The 19,937-nt window shown below is 39.6% G+C and overlaps 1 protein-coding gene across 8 annotated transcripts in view; it reads right to left on the bottom strand.

The window, feature by feature from the left end:
• Positions 1-4,750: 4,750 nt before the first annotated feature.
• The window catches only part of EDARADD (EDAR associated via death domain), a 28,408-nt gene continuing 13,221 nt past the window's right edge, over positions 4,751-19,937 (bottom strand). For 4 of the 8 annotated variants that reach the window (XM_074896793.1, XM_074896792.1, XM_074896787.1 and 1 more), the window contains exons 3-6: positions 19,076-19,115; positions 16,014-16,114; positions 12,394-12,439; positions 4,751-9,896 (exon numbers count right to left, since the gene is read on the bottom strand). In XM_074896793.1, coding sequence (XP_074752894.1) covers positions 9,520-9,896; positions 12,394-12,439; positions 16,014-16,114; positions 19,076-19,115 — 564 coding nt within the window. In that variant the 3' untranslated portion in view covers positions 4,751-9,519. The remainder of the gene's footprint in view (positions 9,897-12,393; positions 12,440-16,013; positions 16,115-19,075; positions 19,116-19,937) is intronic. The other 4 variants (XM_074896789.1, XM_074896788.1, XM_074896790.1 and 1 more) reach the window with 3 other exon arrangements.

The following is a 19,937-nucleotide window of genomic DNA, read 5'->3' as shown; positions in this document are numbered from 1 at the left end:
GCCGCAGGCGGGGGCAGGCAGCTTCCTCCCGGGGTCGGCGTGACTGCGCTCTGCTCGCCCGGGAAGGCGCCTGACACCGCGGGGGTGTTTAAGCACCGTTTTACACTGAGCTTTTGTATCTGTGTGACCGAGCCTAATAGTGACAAGGAACAGTTTAGGCAGATATTTTGCTCGCTGAGTCTGTTGTCAGCATAACCGGGTTGGATAGAGTTGGGTACAAGCACCTGTATAATTGTAGCACCCTTCAGTGTAAACTGCTGACCGCAACACAGCCCGTGCTAGTAACAGTTAAAGCCCCCACAAAAATCTGGGAAAATTGAACTAAATTGATGACCAGGCACTTTGACCCCTTCTCACGTATTCAGTCAGGTGGCTGAACAAACACCACTTCATTGGATAGAAAAAGAAGGGTACAACCAAGGACTGTTTTGAGCCTGCCTGTGATTTCTTGCTAGAGAAGCTGCTATGTTTGCTCCCTTCTTCCTGCAGTAAATGCCTCATCTCACATCTGCCTTTCTCCTTCCCTGCCGGCAGCAGGGCTGCCTCCGAACTGCGCCAGCCCCAGCCCCGTCCTTTGGGGGTCCCTCCAGCAGTGCCCCAGCTCCGCTAGCAGCCGTGCTGCCCTTCGGCTGCCTGCTCCTGCCCCCCAGTTCCTCCCGCTTTCCAGCGGAGTGCCACAAAGTATGTGATTACATGTTATCCTACTTCCTCAACGGAGACGTCGAGGAGGCTGAGGGGAGACCTCGTCACCCTCTACAACTACCTGAATGGAGGTTGCAGAGAGCTGGGGATGAGCCTCTTTAACCAAGTAACAAGCGATAGGACAAGAGGTAATGGCCTCAAGTTGCACCAGCAAACGTTTAGACTGGATATTAGGAAGCATTTCTTTCCAGAAGGGGTTGTTAGGCGTTGGAATGGGCTGCCCAGGGAGGTGGTGGAGTCCCCATCCCTGGGCATGTTTAAGAGTCAGCTCAACATAGCGCTGAGGGATATGGTATATTGGGAACTGTCAGTGTTAGGTTAATGGTTGGACTGGATGATCTTCAAGGTCTTTTCCAACCTAGATGATTCTGTGATTCTGTGACTTCTTATGCAGACCCTGTCCTTGCTTCCCATCCTACAACCTGTACCTGTCAGGGCAGCAAGTCATTGCCCAGAGTTAGGGTAACAACATACCGAGTCATACTTACTTGGCCCAGTATTTTACACACAGCTGCAATTATAAAATTTCCACCAACTGATGGTGAGCTACTTAAGAAAGAGAAACCCCTTAACTTGGCACAAATAAACACATTTCAAAACCTCTCACGGGTCCCTTTTTGTTCAACTCTCCTCATCTCCACAATACAAAACACCATTATGTAACAGGCTGCTTTTCCTTTTTAGGCCTATCCAGCACTTTCTGTATGAGGTTACTTCTGTTACCACAACCTGGTAAATGAAGAACTCTCTAACGCTCAGTTTAGCATTAGAAAGCAGGTGTTAGTTTATTTGGCACCAGGTGCATGGGAGATCATTCCTCCTATCACAAGGAGGCACACGCACACAAAGGCACACTCCTTATATACAGTAAAAGAAATGAATATTCAATGTTATTTCCAAGAAGTAGCTGCCTATTTCCAGAAAATCTAATGCATGTTAATACATTGCACAATTGTGGAAGGGTGTCTGATGGTCGTTTTGAGGCAAAGACCTTAACTCAGTTTGCCCACATACTGTAACTCCCAGTTTGGATTGTTCTTTGGCACGCTGCCCCACTTACCCTGTTTACACAAAGTTTATACAAAGAGGGCCTGTCACAGTTTGGGTTGCTCCTTGACACTTGTCTGTCTGACATGCAGACTCCCTCACCCTGTCTGTATCTCTTGAAAGCAGACATCTGCACAGCTACTGGCTTAGTCAGCTTATCCCAAAGACTGTTTGCACAACATGGACTGTTTTTTTCTTTTTTACACCACTTTCAGTTTCTCAATGTCCAGATATGTTTATTTACTTCCTAGCCTAGGTACCCAAGCCCAAAGTTATGCTGACTTTAATACAGGGGTACGGTTGGCTGCCCCACTGGCAACATGTGTCCTTTTTCTGGTGCATACAGTACCACAATAGCTTCCTAATTACTGATGTTCTTTTGAGATTGGTACAAGACGTCTGTAGTCTGGTAGAGACAAAACTGGCTGTACCACATAAAGTCAAAGGGCCATGTAGCCACGACCATTACAGCTAGTGGCCATCATGAGCTGCCTAGAGGAGCAGAGTGAGAACTGAGGCAAGCACAGAGTACAGCACTCAGCTGACCATCAGCTTTTAGGACTTTCTGAGCCAGAGGTCACAATTGCACCATCTTACTGAGTAAGCAGACCATGAATTTGCCCGATTCATTTTTAGGTCAATGACACCACTTTTGGGCCTCCACAACACGATCCATGGCAGTATGTAGTGTATTTTAATAAATAGCTGTCTGAATATCCTGCAAGAAAAATCCCATCCAGAAACAGAAGCTTCTCCCCACTGTACATACTGCTTATACAGGAATGCACCACTATGACCATTCAATATTAATAACCCCAATGGCTCCCTGCAGGTCTCATCAAGAGTCCTTAACAGGCTGGTAACAGATCAAACATATGGGTTATGACAAGTTTGCTTCTTCTCCCTCAAAGCTGATGGATATACACATTATCTAGCTTTGCAGTGAAGCAGTTAAACTACTAGACCCCCTTAAGAAATTTGCCCAGGGCAAGTTACTCTCAGCTAATCATTTTTATGTTGTTGTGTGGTACCAGAATAACTGTAATTGTTTCCTCTAGTTAATACAGTACTCCAGGCCACAGGGGTAAAGCCTCTATCACACTGTACTGTTCAGAAATTTTATGTGTAAGGACTTCATATGATCTCAAAAGCATGACATTGTTGTGTCTCCCATAGCTTTAGTGGAGCTGTTTGTGCATTACAGAATTTACAGATATTGTTCCTCGAGCTTCTTCGAAAGGCTTTAGATTCAAAGTGGACATGAATCACTACTTCCTGGTACACTAACCTTGAAATTTCAGTTGACAGCCCAGCTGTTTCAGCTGTTACTTAGTTACAAGTTAATCAGTGGCCTGCCATTCCTCTTCCTTGATACCTCAATCCTTAGCTCCAGTGATCATTCAGATCTTCCAGTTTTCAGTTTAAAGCCTAAAGGCACAAATCTTACAAATCACAGGGAACAAAATAAAAAGTCTTTTTTTTTAAAGGGCTTACCCATTCAAAAGCTTAAAATGTTACTGCTACTTCAGAAACGAGTAAGTAATCTGGTTTTTTGTTGCAGTGCCTGCTTTTTAAAGCAAAAGATTGATGAGAAGCATAAAAGCAAATGGGATACAGATTAGGTATGAGGGCCAAAGGACAAATGAGTTACAGAGAAGTCACTGGTCCTTTTGAAAACCTACTATAGGCGATATAACCCTTAAAACATACTTGCCCCTTCTTTTTTAAATCAGTGACACTATAGGATTCTGAAAGCAGTCAGGATCACTTCTTCATTTGCACTGCAATAGATACTAGAGCAAACATGTGCCTGTGCCTGCCCTCTCTGCCCCCCAATAGATGATTGTGCCATGGTCTACACAAACATAGTACCTCAGTCCCTACCTACCTAGGGAGATAAAAACCAAGAAACACCACACATCTGTGCAAAACAAAAACCTGTCTGATCTTCTCCAAACCAGAGACTGTGACCAAACCCCAAATCCTTTGGACTAGACCTTCACGCCTTAGCTACACCATCATCCCCATTGCAGTTGCCTTTGGATCTCCCTGTTGAGTCTCTGAAGTTACAGACGAGCTCACTTGCCCTCAGTGTTGCTGCATTTTCAAGGGAGAAATGCGAGGGCTATAGTATCACCTCTCACCACGAGATGGTAGGTGTTTTCTGATGGTTAGAGGGGCATAGGCTTTTAATAGACCTTTGAGGTGGTGAACACCTCAGCTTCAGAGAAAGTAGAGACAAAAGTAAATTAGGACAAAAAAAATCTAATAAACTCTTTATGGGATTGTGAACGAACTGCAGCTTAAGAGGAGTATGGGATGCTCACATATATTGTGCACAAACATGAAAAAAACCCCTCAGCTTAGTCTCAAGATACTATTGCTAGCATAATGTTTTGTCTGACCCTTTCTTATTCATATCCTGGCTCTTCATGTTAAGAAATTTTTTAGTTGTGTGAATGTGTTTTAAGTCATCAACAACATGAAACTTTGGTTATTTTTGGAGACAAAAAGCATTCCCAAACTAAGTACTGCATAATTTTGAAGCAAACTTTAAAAAAAGCACCTTCATATGGATACATAAAGTTGTGTGTCTACCTCATCTGCACACAGATGCACAGAACACATTTATTACCCAAGTTACTAACACATTTGTCCTTGTTTTTGGAACTTTCTCAAAAAAAGTTGAAAGATGCACTTGTAAATAACTAAGATTTTTTATTCAAGGAAACTATTTCAAGGAAAGAGAAAGTTAACACCATAGACATTACTTCTCACCAATTATTTTGGACAGAAGCTACTTCTTTCTCATCTGTTCTCCAATTTTAATCCTCATCTTCACAGCACTGTGAAGGCCCACAAACAAAGCCTGAACAAAGCCCAACCCAACAATACTCTCATGTCGGAGTTCAAACAGGCCAAAGCCAACCTTGCTGATCCCATTCTAATGAGACTTGTGGTGACGTGGAAGTTCTGGACACAACTTATGCGATCAATGTGATCAAGTTAATGCCACTTTATTAAAGGATACACAGCAATTTATAAACTACCATAAAGCGCACACACAGCTACTTAATTGCTAATAGGCTAAAACTACTTGTCCACGCGCCCTTTTGCCCTCTATAATTGGTCCCATTGTAGTGTCCATGCGCCGTTCTTCTGTTAGGCAAACATCTTGTTTTCCACAGTTCAGCTTTCTTAACTTTTTGCAATGCACGAAGTTTCTCAGCCCCTTGGCCTTGCAGGTGTTCTTCACAACATCTACAGCCTGTTGTTACAGCGGGGCCACTCGGTCTGGATCACTCATAATATGTCTGTTGTTTTCCAGCCATTCCACAGACTTGCACTGCTTTATCTTTCTCACATTTAAGATTCTCATGTGACTCATTACCACAAAAACAAATAAACATTTACCCCAACAGACCTGCCTTTGAAAACAAGAATCACCATTTTACAAAGGTAAAATACAGAGATCAAACCAACTAGTAAGTCTGCCCAGCTGTTCAGTTGCCCTCGCCCCAACAGAGGGCACATGCAAGCCTTTCCCAGGTCTGTCAACTCCTCTTTGCCATCTGTTTCTTGTAAGATGGAGTCAGTCCCAGTCCTTGGCTAAGATACAGGCTCACAAATACTACAGACTCCACCCTTCCAAATAAATTCTTCTTAGTGCTCACCATATTCAGCCTGTCTGACCAGTAGATCCATACCTTGCCTGCTCAGCTACAGCTAGCTACTAATCATAGCCATGCAGTCAGGACTAGCTGAACTCAGCAGCAAGGGAAAGCACTTTACTGTCAAAACAGGCAACAAGCCCAAGTCCTCATTTAATGGTGCTCTGCCCTACTGTGCAAAACTAACCCAAAACTTAAGACTTACAACATATATTGAAATTAGTCATGAAAAACAAACTGCTTTTCCTTCATGGACACAGGACATGATATGCTGCAAAAATTACAGGAGTAGGCTGCTCTTTAAACTGTTATAAATGCCATTCACATTCTTTGACTTTGTTTAAACAATTCTGCTGCCTGACAAATAACTTCCAAATATGTCTGGCCACAAGTCAACAAAGTCACCCAACTTAAACCACATTAAGGCAAAATTTACATTTTTTTTCCACTTGCCAACAGCTTCACTTGGAATTATGGGAGGCAGTCAGTTTGAGACTGTGAAGAATATGCAGTCTCTTGCACAAAGCACTGTCCAAACTGAACTACAGCTTTCCATTATTCAGTAGTGATTCACAAAGAAGTATGGTTTAGTTTCTGTACAACTTACTTCCAAACAAGTACCCAGGGCCATGCTGACTACCCTGTCCTCTATGGCAGGCTTCCAAAGGACAGTCCCAAACCCCTTTTGCTTTCCTCTCGGCAGAACAAAAGGAAGTGCATGAGTGAATAAGGCAACTGGATACTGTCACCATTTTGTTGGGGATGCCCCACAGTTGGCCTCACAGCAAAACTAGGGGCTCTGGGAGCACAGAACTGTACCTTTGCTGTTGAAGAACGGTTATAAGGCTCACTATGTCTTAAACAGAGCTGCAGGAAAGAAAGAATATAGTGGTTTGGATATTTTCATAGAAGCTAAAGTGGGTGGAAGGGGTCACTGTGACCATCCTGCAGGCACAGACACGGCAGCCAAAGAACTGGAAATCCCTGAAGGGAAAGAGAGCCTCATACAGGAACAGGAGAAAAATATAATGGAACAAAACTGATAGTCTAGTAGAGCCTTTTCAGTGTCCATGGGATTCTCTAACGTTCATTATCAGATTGGTTATTAATTCTGGAAGAGTTCACTCAATGTAGGTTTCATAACTCTCTAGAACTCCGCTGCAAACGTCTACGTAAACATCTTTGTTCATCATCTTATCAAAATGATAAAACTCATTTTTCATATGGAAAAGATAAGTGCACCTTCCTTACTTGAACAGCAGTATCTGCTGAAAACATAGATGCTTTAAGATGCCATGAATCTTGTATTTAAGATGTTTTTTTACACAGCACAACTAGTTGACAGTTCAGTGGTTCCAAACAAACTGGTGAGAAGGAAAATGGCTGTTTTCCTAGCTGTAATAAAAACAAATACAATAAAGTCAAATATTGACAATCTGTATTTCTTCTAAAAACAGTATACATTATAACAGAAGACAGAAGAATAAACTGAACACTCAGACCCAATATCTTGTAAACAGATACAAAACTAAAAAAGTGTGTACATCTCAATTCATGCCATACAAAGAGGAAAAAAAAATATTTCAAGTATACTAATGAGTAATCCAGTGTGTGATGAAGTTTAAGGCTAACATTTTCAACCTTCAGTGAATTTATATAGAATCCATCTATGAACTCTCAGAAGCAGCTTTATTTCCATCAGATGTGAATTCTTGCAGCTGACATTGACTTTCCAAGAGTTTCATGGGATCAGAACTCATTTCCACAAGAAAACAACGTTTCTTCAAAATGTTCAAAATGTCCTGTTTAGCCAGAAAACAGGAAAAGGGGTAGATTCAGTTGAACATCTTGATTCTGAAATGCTGCTGCATCATTTCACATTCCCATTGAGTCTTAGGTGAGGGCTCCAGCTCTTTACTGGACTGGATCTATCAAAGCAGAGCATCCTATACCACACATCTACAGCTGTGGTATGTTATGGGAGAGAAAAGCTGTTGACATACATGCCAGCACTCAGAACAACTTAATACATAGACACATGATCCTAGATCACGTATATAGTGGGCCCAAGGTATGGGGATTATGTTGGACAAGCTGTATAATGAGCTATTTGCACATACACAGTGGATGCCTCTGTAGGAATTCAAACTAGCAGGCAGCCCAGCCACCACAGGAGTCCTCAAAGCTGATTCTAGAGCTCCTAACTAAAGACAAAACATTATTTGAAAAAGTTACAGTTGAAAGAAATCTATCAGAAAACTCCTGTTCCTAGAAGAAGAACATGAAACATTTGAACAGCAGCCCCAACAAGATACAACAGTACTATTTCCTCTTTAAAAATATAGCTAGAAAACTTACTATTCTAAAGAGTAGCAGCTTTTTCAAGGAATGGCTAAAAAAAGTTATTACAAAGTCCAGTCTTCTACAAGCTTTTAAAAAAATAAGTCAAACCTCAAATTTAGGTCAGTCTTTTCACCTTGAAACTAGATCTTCAGCTTCTTGAAGTTACTAAAATAAAGCTAATTGATGTCACCTCAGAACTAGTGCCTGACATTGAAAACGTTAGCCTCTACTTCAAGCTTCTCTGTAACCATATCTCACTATCTATAGCATAGTATTACTAAAGGTCTCTTTTCATTCTCTTACAGTAAGAAACGCAGTATACAGCATTAGACTTCCCTCAGCTTTGCTACTAATTCATAGTTATTTCTATTCAAGAAAAGTAAACAGTGCATCAACCTGTACCCCATTCTAGTTTTGCCCCACATCTTGACATACTCTTCACCAGTGCTTTGGTATATACACCTATGTACATATTAGTATTGTCTGAGATGCTTTTAGTAAGGGTAACAACCAGAAGTACTTTTAAGTTACAACATTCTTGTTTGTGGTATTATAGCTATAAGTACTTTATACATCTTACTGCATGACTGATTTTTCAGGATTTTTTAAAAAAGATTAGAACACAGAAGAATAGTAGGAAAAGTACCAATTTCTAAAATATTTTAAATGTAAACAGTGTAATAGAGAATATGAAAATTCTTTGAGAAACATCAGTCTAAACAACTGTAAGTGCTTTAATAACCATCCACCTGGACCACAGATGAATTCACCTGTTAATTTCCTATTACAGTGGCTTTAATCAATACATAAACTTATGCTAAGTTTCACACAAGTGTGCAACTGCTTTGGTGTGGGGCAGAAAATAGGTCAACCCACAGGACTGTAAAGAAAACCATAGCCCGTGAAAAGGGAAGTTATACTCAATACTAAGGATATACTTGTGGGTGAGGCATCAGCTGTCACCTCACACTGCAAAGCCAGTGGCATTTGACACAAACAGGTAAGTGCACTCAGAGTGCATATTGTCTTCATAACTTTGGAAAGTAATTTTAAGTATAAAGCATTTTAATTTTTTTGGTCCCTAGTGGTTATGGGCTGGTAAATCTGAATTGCATGATTTCTTCTATAGTAAATAGATGCCCTATGACATAGTAGTATGCAAATAATTATTTTAATATCTATTCTTGTTTATAAAAGAGTTTTGAAGCTTAATTTGCCTGAATGTGATGTTGAAACTCTGAATTAATTGTAACATGCAAATTCAAACTATTGCTTGGAACACCGAGGTGCCAAAAACAGTGTCATAATGCTTAAAAAAAATTTTAAAAGGAAGAAAAAGATAACCCCTTATCTTCTACTAGGTAGAACATATAAAACTGTGGAAGGGCTGCCAGAAAGGCTAGGAGACTTGCCTTCTAATTGTTGCTTTCTCAACAGCAACAGCACACAACTGGCATGGTTCACAACTGCTGCAGTAAAACCAGCAGGTATGGCTTTTTCATGGCTCTACTGCTTTGGAAGCCTACAAACAGCAGCAAATAAACTGGAGGCATTTGTAGACTCAAGAACATAACCTGCATTATTCCGTCCACTTTTGGAAGGCACAGAACATATATATGTGTATACAGTACATAAAGCTTACACAGTATACAAACCGTCAGTATGGGCTCTTTCTCTCTTGCAAGGGAAACTTCCCATGTACTAGTGGCAGCTAGTCCCAGAGTTTAACACGTATGGACTAACAACTTTCTTTGACCTAGAAGTCATTCTGGTAAGTTCTGTTCCCTCTCTTGGGCCATTCCTCCTCCACCCATTTCAGCAGCACTTTCACAACATCAATTCTCTTATAAAATTTACAGAGATCAATCAGCTGCTCCACAGTCCGATCACTATTCCGTAGCAAGAACTCCAAGGTGGGACTTTGGGGCTTCTGTTCAAGGAAACACAATTCATCATAAGTCATCCCCCACTTGCTTGCTAAATTTCTCCAGTTCTTAACGGTTGGGTGGCAGGGATCCAGCTTTAGCCTCACTGTGTACAACAAGTCCTCATCATTGAGCATATCGCTGATGGTCGGTGCACGGAATAAGCACAAGGAGCAGGTGCCATTCTCCTTGCAGGTTTTCTTGAGATCTGCAGTGAAAACGATTACATGGGGAGAAGTTAGGATCTATTGCTGTGGTTTCACTGGAAACAAAAAGTTAAAAGCACAAAGGGTTGAAGACTATCACATTCCTGTGAATCATTTCTGAAAAAGTCAGAACAGTCACAGATAATGCCTTTCCTTGTGACTTCTCCCTTCACTACACTCAGGGGTTATAATCAAAAGGACAGTAATTTTGAAAGTACCATATCTGTACTTTTATAGAAAAGGCATGCAATTCAATCCAGTGTGTAAGCTGGGGCATTCCCCTTTTTTGTTTTTGGGAACTAGACTGCTTCCTCAAATCTGCCATCACCTCTGCTTACATCACCAGTAGGATTATGTGTGCATTATGTGCATCTTGTATACATGTGTTGTAGGATGAAGGAAAAGGGTTTGCACTTTTGAGCTGCTGACATCAAAACAACATGAAATATTTGCACCAGGAGAATCTTTGATGACAGCTGCAAACACATCTAGTACTTTAACACAACGAAAAAGTGGAAATGTTCCTTTGCTTTGTATGGGCTCTTACTATAAAAGCTGTCCCTAGCCTATTTAAAATGTACATTATAGAAGGGAATAAAGTGCATACTCCTCCATGTGTGAGAAAAATAAAAATACCAAGTTGCTGGAAGTAGGTGGTGATATGTTCCAAAATCTGCATCAAATACCAAAAATTGCCATTTAGAGGTTTCCCACACACAACAATTAATATCTCCCCAGCACTGTGAACAATGTGTTTCTATCAGAATATATTATATACTTATAACCTGTAAAAGCATGTAGAAAACAATTCCAGTCATACTGCTAGTTGAACCCTAATACCAAGACCTTTGAACACTGCAGTGGTGGAGGGCACTGTTTAAGCATTTTGGCTGCAGATAAGACCTTAACTCTCTGTGCTCCTTTTTGAAGGCAGGGAGAATTTGGTATCTCCAAAGAAGAGCAGATAATGGATGCAGCCTAGAACCCTTTCTAAAGCTTCTGCCCTCCAGCCTCATTGTACAGCTTGAAATAGGGAAGTAACTGGTCCTACTTGGGATGAAACTCTGAAAAAGGGACACTACAATAAGAAAACTGATATTAATGAGAAGATTGATTAAAAACAACAGGAGTGACACAATTTACAAGTGCTAGATCAGTGATGGTCTGAGAGACCTTAACTGTACCTCTGGCAAAGGGTAAATATGGTACTTAGTGCCACCTACACATACAGACAATAGCATCTGTTAAGGTTGGGGTTTTTTGGTTTTGTGGGGTTTTTTATTTGCAGAAATTACTGTCAGATTGTGTGAAAACTTCCGAAAGACCATCAAATTGTGATTTTTTTTTTTTTATTCTGTATATTAGAGCTTATAAAAGCAACTCGGCTGAATGCAGCTTCTGCATGCACTGGTTTTTGTTTTTAAGGGAAGAACAGGTATATTGTTATTCTTGTAACATTGCTCATCGGCTTGCTTTTTTAGCAGGCCAAAGACAACTTCTGAACTTTTCAACAAGTTAGGACATGCAGCAACAACACTGCTGCAGACACTAGCTTCATACAAAAGCTCAGATTCCCTGTTAACGGGAAACATGTTCTGGTGACATCTTTGCTCACAGGTATCCCACAGGCCTTGCAGCTGTTCTGTACAGAAATATGTATGTTAATTATTCTGTTCTTCCTGTGCACCCTAAACTCTTGCTGAAGTGAGACAAAACTTGCTTGCTTCACTCTTACCAAGATCTAGTCATACAAGCAAGGCAAAATGAACATAATCCAATCAAAGTTCTGGCTGAGCTCAAAGGGCCAGAAAGCACCCTATCTGAATTTCATCTTATTTTGCTTTGCAAGGATGCCAGAGTAAGTTTTATCATCCAATGGAAGCAGGTCAGAAAGGGTAAAGAAAACACAGGGCACAGTTATAGGTAAACAAAACTAAACCAACCTGCTTCTTGTGCTATACTGAGTGCAGACTATCAAAAGCATTATAAAAAAATCCTGCTTTTCTAAGATACCCTGTGTTAGATACTGATGAGCAAATGATGACCTACCCACCTAATTGCATGATCCTGATGCTACATGATAGGACAAGCTTCTTTACTAACATGGAATTCTCAGTTGTCCACTGTTAGAATAACAGGGCTACATATCATCCACACACACTCCACCTCCAGCAAAGCTCATACAATTATGATACAAGCCCCCACAGCCTACTGCCAGCTTCTGCTCCCTCCTGACAGCTATTTACAATTTCTTTCAAAACTGGATGTACTCGATGTATTTGGAAAGCCCAACTTAGGCATTTTGTATGTTCTGCATTATTGATCACCACCCCCTTAGAACAAAGCGGAAGCTGTAAAGGATACTGATAATGAAATGAGCTCCACAAGCATTGGCTACCCAGGCAGTTCCTGGTTATGACAAAACAGCAGTTTTTAAAAAAGTACTTCCAAAGAAAATCTAGGAATAAAATATGTAGAACAGTAAAGCTGTCATACTACCTGAAAGTGAGTCGTCAGTATGGTTTTGTGTGTCTTTGTCTTCTGGCTACAAAGCAGAAAACAAATATAAATCAAAATAAAACAACGTATTTGAACACCAGAATTCAGCTAATTTAGGAGTGGCAGGAGATTACTTAGAAGAATCCTGAGCTACCTGTAAAGTCATACAGGGAAAATATCTGGTTTTGAGGAATTACTGACTATCTGCAGCCTTTTCAAGCAGTATTTTCATGCTTTTGCTCACAAAACTGCCCCGCTGGTTGTATCCACTGAACAATGTCATCTTTATTAACATTATGGGGTTACATCTTTTGAATAATTTATTCATAAACCCTCAACAGCTGCTCAACAATTCATATGGTTTGATTAAAAAGATTTCTTAAATGCTTTGTAATGACAAATATGAGAATTTTGAATTTTGCCTCTAAAATACAGCAGTACAGGGCTGTTTCATTGATCTAGGAAAAGTGGAAGAACTTTTTGGGTTTTTTACAAGCTTCTTCACATACATAGGATGCTTTTGTAGACAACAGGTGGACTTGAACATTTCTGCTGCCTCATGTCTAACCATCCTCATGTTTGAAGTACACACTCCCTCAGTGACTTTTTGCCTGCTAATATAATGAAATTACTGAGCAGTTTGAGACTGCAACACACGTTGTAACATTCCAATTCTATTTAGAGCAACATCTGAAAACTGGAAGGACCACACCCTTGATCCTAGGACTGCAGGATACTGCAGCTGCCCTTACTATGCGGGTGTGGAGCCAGGTGAAATAGCTTTCTTCTGTTGAGGATTTAAAGATGAAAGCAGAAGGGGATTTTCCCCTTAGATAGCTTCAATAAAGTATTGTTGATTTTTTTTGTATTGCGTCATTCTTCCAAAACTATCACGGCAGGCTTCTTAACATTTTGCAGGCTGTGCATGCAAACGCAAGTCAACTGGGTAACAATATAGTGTAATAACATACTCTATTCCAGTGGTTCTTAACCTGTGGCCTGCAGAACCCTGGGGGGGCTGCGATGTCGTCACGGGGGGCCTGCGAAGGCTTAAAGCAGGGGTGGGGAACGTCCAGTCCAGAAACTTTTGGTCTGGCCTGTGGCAATGACTGCACCTCCTTTTCCCACAGCCCCCTCCCCTCAATGCTTCTCTCATATTCAAGACACACACACACACACCCCTGCCCTGACACGCTAGTATATTCAGTGCTAGTATGGATGGTGGGACCAACTTTAACTGGGTGATTTTTTTCTTAAAGACATTTTCTTAATCCAACAGCCCTCTCTAGGGCCACAAGAGGGCTGTTCCTCCAAGTGGTGGCCCTGGGCCCGTAAACAAAACTATACAGTGACAGAACACAGACAAATGAGGGAGGAGGAGTGAAGAACTGTAAAAACTTTTAATCAAATTTTAATGTAAAAATGGGCATCAAATTCAGAATCAGCACGTTAAAATACCATAAAATGGGCCACTTGAGCAAGAAGAGTGTTGATGCTATTAAATTAATACAAAATCTTTGCAATACAAGATATAATAGGAATATGTGCATGAACAGATTAACTTATTTCCCCTTCTCCAAATTTGAAAACCCTTCATGAGAAAATTGAAATAAATATTTGATGCAGTCTTGTGCTTTAAATCTTGAATTAACTCTTGGTGGTCTGTAGCCACAAAAGGTATTTAAAGGGGATCCGTGGTGAAGCAAAGGTTGAGAACCCCTGCTCTATTCCTACCTGCTACACCTTCTTTACTAAGAAATCCACTAAAAATAGAATATAGGCAGTTTCAGTTGATGTGTTGAACATGCATACATTCACTATGCAATTCTAAAGAAGGTAAGTTGTCTCCAAAATATTTTAAAACTTTGTTAAGAGAGGAAAAATGCACGTGCTGTTTTCAGCATTTCTTTATTCCCTGAAAACTGCAAGATCACACGTGCAACATCAATTCACCTCACAAAATGTCTGCTCTCTGCTCAAGAGAGATGTAACACTGCACATGCCACTTGCAACAGAATAATCCTTGCCACTATCTTCTAGTAGTTTACTTTTCCACTGGCACCACATAAGCTTTCTCTGGACAAAGCTTTTTAAACATGAACTTGGCTTCATGGCAACAGGTGAGCAGCCAAAGTTTAAGAAAAATTAAAATCTGGAGATACTGATTACAGCCATTGTCTCCATTCCCACAAATTCCTTTAAAGGGTAGAACATTATTCCTGAGCCCTGAGGAGCAAACTGCCGGAAGGGTAACCCACTGGGAGAATAAGGAGCTGCCCATCAGCCTCCTCAGAGATCTGTTTCAAAAGTAAACAAGCAAATAAAAACAAAAGGGGGGGGGGGGCGGGGGGTAGTGGCTACTATTGACTTAGTTTGCAATAGCTAAGTTGCTGTCCTAAGCTTCAGTATCATTTCCCAGACTTTATGAATTCATGAAAATTCAAACCATATTGTGAAAACTAATACCTAAGTGCCTTTAGGAGATGCTATGATACTCATGTTTTGTGATAAAAAATAACAAGTGGCTAGTATTGCAAAAAGTACAAGGAAAACCAGAGAAACTTACTTGTACCATACATCTGTTCTCAAAATTCATATTTTTACTGATCAGTTATTATACGCTTTTATCAAGTCAGATACACTCAGGTTTATTCAAGACCATTTTCTTGTAATATAATTGCACTAAGGCAATGTAGTGTTACTACCCATGAAATGAAGGCATTAAGAAGGAATTATTTTTTGCCCACAACTAAAATCCAATCAACTTCTACAGGTCTAATCAAAGCCATAAACCTATGCACAGTCTGAAGATAGGCAGAAAGTCTTCCAGCTCTGTAGAATCATTAACACCCTAGTACACTGAAATATCTTTATAGTGATTCTAAGCTGGCAATAGATGGGAATGAGACTGTTACCTCCATCACCTCTGAAATGCATACCAAACCCATGTTTGTTTCTAATGAAATTCAGCTGGGACTCTGGCTAAGAAACTCCTTTTAGTTCTTTGTCTTGCTGAAAAATGCTCATTCATTTCTCATCTCCAAGTTTTCTGCTCAATCCAGAAAGAATCAATTTGAAATTCAGCAAATCACATTCACTTGGAAGATGGTAACCATGGAGCATGGGGATCACTCAGCATTGCCCACCCTGTGGCAATGTAAGATTTCACAACCAGTGGTGTTTCCACTAAGGGAAGAGCAGTATCCCAAAGTCAAAGCAGAACAGCCAAATGTCTCCCTAAGGGCAAAGCACAAGGAGTCCAAAACCCAGGATTCTTTATTTGTTCATTTATTCTCTGCCCCGTCTCTATTTTCAGCAGGAAGGAGAGAGAGTATGCATGACAAAGCCTTAACTCTGTCAGCTCCTCTTCAAAGTATCTACACACTAATCAAAACCTATTTAAAGTACAAAGTACACATTAATGATTAAATAACCTTTCTTTCACTCTTCTCCACAAAAGCTCACTTAACTGAATGCTTGAAAAGAGAGCCTATTTCTGGTCTGTTTTACTGAGTAACTCCATGCTCTCCAGATACACTCTGAAAATATATTTATTTGTTAACATACTTGTTTAATCAACAGCAATCATTTAGTTCACATTCAGATATCATTTTTCTTACCTGTTGGATTAGGCCAGAATCTGATGTAAGGGTCTTGATGTTCACAGATGCAATTTCCAGTGTAACTTGATCTGTTAGGTATTGCTCATCTAAGACAAAGACTGTGAAACACTAGTCTTCCACCCAAATACAAATTTAAATAGTAAGAGTATCAAACATAAATTACAGGTGTCTAGCACACAAAACTTAACTCCAGATCATGATCAGTCACTGGGAAATGCTAGATTAAAAACCCAAAATATTAAATTGGCAGACTGCAACAATCATGCAGAGCATGACTGTGCAAAGAAAAATAATCCTTGCAGAGATTAGATATTAGTGTAGCAGTTGTTTTTTAAACAAACACCATGCTATTCTTGAAGCAAGATTCATGTTCTTCTTTCGGAAAGCTGACCAAAGAATATTAACATCAAAGTAGGCCGAAGATGATTGTTACAACTCACTAGATTTTGCAAGTCACTATAATTTTTGCTTTGCTTTTCTCATCACACAATGATAATTGTTGAAATATGTACTACAAAAATATTTACCTTTTATGCTGCTCCTCTGTGAATTAGGCTTATCCTACTTTACTATACAAGAGTTTTCTGAAGAAGTGAAATAATCCATTTCAAAGTATTTATCAACTGCCCTGGGAGTCCACTGAAAAGCACAACATTCCCCAGTGCAGCACAAACTCTATTTACCTTTCAAGCTTCACTTCAGCCCTCAAAGTGTGGTACAAGGGATACATAAGCCCTTTGTGAACCTTGTGGAAACAGACAAATTTCACTCTGCACAATTAAGATCCTCATCATCAAACCATCTGCATAATTCCCCTGGGTCAGGTGCTGCACAACCATTAACACGAGCTTAAAAGAGGTTATATTCTACATGTTTTTACACACAAGAACTCTCCATACTGGTGACTATGTACATTTCCATTTGCTGTTTGTTTAGGGGTAAGATCTCATTAAAGAACAACTGTTATCTTTATGAATCATCAGATAACAGAAAGAAAACGTATTTCCTTATCTCACTGAAGAAATTGATCTGAATCAAAGAATTCATCCTTACACTTGCAAGAAAAAAAAAAACAAAACACAACAACCAAAATCATGATTTTCCTCTTTTTCTGGTTGTATAAGACTGCTGAAACTTAAAGCCAAATAGTATTCCACCCTCAGGAGGGTAAATGTTTAGTAAGGATCACCTTTATTCTTTATGACTGTAGGTCCAGAGACAGCAACAACAAAAAAAGCCTGGCTGAAAATGCAGAGTATGGACATCAAAATTCCACTTCAGTTGTGTGGAAACATGATGTGTGAAATTTGTTCTGTATTTGAGTGGAGGCAAAATTTTAATCAAAACATGATGAAAATGTTAAGCTTAATCCTGCAAGATGAAAAGTTCCCTCAACTCACCTTTAATTCATAATCGGTAGTGGGTGCTAAGAACTTCAATGAGTTATGGCCACAAAATGGTTCATTACTCAACTGACCTATAAAAGCAACAGAACAGTCCCCCCATCCAATGTACTGTCTATTCAAACATTAAGTCTGAAGCAAATACAATTCTGTGTTACATAGAATCAGACCTGAACATCTGTAGCACTTTTTAGCTCACAGATTCATATGTCTAAGTCTGTATTTTTATAGAACTAGTTATGAAAAGTCATTCTCAGAAAAGAATTTTAATCACAAAAATGAACAGAATATTAAGAGGTATTTGTATCACTTACAACTCCGAAGGGGAAATGTCAAGCTATATTAGTACTTACATCTTTTGACATTTAGCAAGAGGAAGCAGAAACTATAATTAAAAACAAACCAAGTTCACTTCGTTTCTACAGAAAGCCCTGAAATTTCAACTTCCTCTAAGCTTTAGTTTTCAAATTAAATGCATCTAAACCATGCAATCTCAGATTTCAAACAATTTTGACAAATTTCAAATTTAGAATTTATCTAATCAATTTTGAGGAGGACCTAATGTTACAGGTGAAATAAAAAACAGTATATGGAAAAGAATGTTACAGAGAACTTGCTTTAGTGTTAATAAACAGTTTTGAAGGAACAAACCACCTGCCTGCAAATAAACAGAAAGTGGTGTATGATTTCAAATAGTTTTCATCCTGCATTCTCCTCCCCTACTGAGCAGCACTTCTCAGAAGATGCCCATTTCCTCTAGCTGGGCTCCCTCAAGGACCCAAAATAGTCTCTAACCTTTCTTTAACCCCAGTTGGCGTACTGCTGATGCTCCTCAGCAAAGTTTCTACTGTGACTAGCTGCCTCATAGTTTCCTGTGTCTGTCCCCACTGCAGACCTGCTGTACAACACAGGACAGAGAACACACTACCTGCAGAGCGCTCCACAAATGAGCCCCTGTCAGTACAGTCCCTGGACAAAAGCCAACAGTGAAGCCTGGGATGACAAAAAACCTCACCCCACATGTCAAGGGTACCATAAAGGCGATATTCACACTGTGTAATCCAAGTATTTGATTTCAGTGCAATACAGAACCTGCACTCCCTCACTCCATTTTCAGTGAGGAGAGGCAGCAGTTTGTGCAGAGCAGATCTATATTAGGCCCCCAAGTAGATGGCAGTAATACCTGCTGAAGGTAAAAGATGGCATGAGATTTAATTGGTTATAGGGCTGAGAAAGCAATCAGAGGCAAGAGACCTGGAAGGTATATCTGGATTGTATTTCTGATAACCTGAAAGCACTTGTAATCTCTTCAAAGCCACCTTCTAACATTAGCATGTCTCTACCATCCGTTCTCTGAACACCGTTTTTCGATGACACTACCGTATTTTCCTTCCAGATTGAGAACCAAGATCTTCTGATGATAAGTTTTAGACTGACTTTTAGATCAAAACGCAACTTTGGAAGGAAATTTCAGAAGTTATATATATATACACACATACCAAACTGACCTTAAAAATACACAAGACACTACATTTAGAACATAAACATCTAGGAAAAAGTAAGAGTATTTCAATCTGTTGGATAACATCAATGGTTTTACTGAATATAACAACACAGATCTATGACACCTGAATAGAGAGAATTCACAATACTTACCTTTAGGTACTCCTGTGTCTTGGACAGGATATTTTTCAGTCTGTCACAAAAAAGCAAGAGACACTGTTACTTTGAGTGTAATTGTGCTGGAGAAGAAGTATATAAAACAGCATCATTATAGTCGCATCTCTTAAACTGCTACTAGTTGATCTGTCTACAATCAGATATAGTAATACTCTTCTTATGTGGGAATTGAGATGCTACTAACATTACTGATTAGCACATCCAAAAGTCATAAAGATTGATGCTTTGCTGCAGTATTCAGAGATTGGGAAATAAATTTTGCATTTAAGTAGCAAGATAATCTAGAAAAGGCAATGCATACCCAAAGGTAATGTTCCCAGGAGGTACAGAGATGACTACAAAAGCTTTTAGCACATATAAGCTTTTACTAAAATGTAACTGTACGGAAAGAAAAAAATCTTTTTACTTTCTGCTCTAAAAGTAAAAAGCTGATTAAGATGCAGTAGAAAACTACTACTATTAATGAGTTTAAGGGAATAGCAGCTGATTTCAAGGCATATTATAACTTACTATTATACCTGAAATCTACCTCCTTCCCTATCACCCCCACCCTTATGTAAAAGTAGGTGTGGCTTTTATAGAAGTTCATAACCAAGCAAATAGATTAAAGACATCTTAATTTAAGGGTATGGGGGGAATAAAGTCATTCCACAAAAACAATCACAAACTCTGTATCTTTTATCAAAACCTGCTAACACAAATGTATGTACACAAACTGCCATAATGGAACCCAGTGAAGGATCAGCATTTAAAGTACTAGTTAAATTTTCAGTTTCCTGCTGACTCCCTGCTGCAAAGCTTCAAAATGAGAAGAAAACGCCAAGGCAAAGCAATAATT

This window comes from Athene noctua, chromosome 1 (genome assembly GCF_965140245.1).
Source record: "Athene noctua chromosome 1, bAthNoc1.hap1.1, whole genome shotgun sequence".
Taxonomy (NCBI): Eukaryota; Metazoa; Chordata; class Aves; order Strigiformes; family Strigidae; genus Athene; species Athene noctua.
This window is presented reverse-complemented; position numbering and strand designations above follow the sequence as displayed.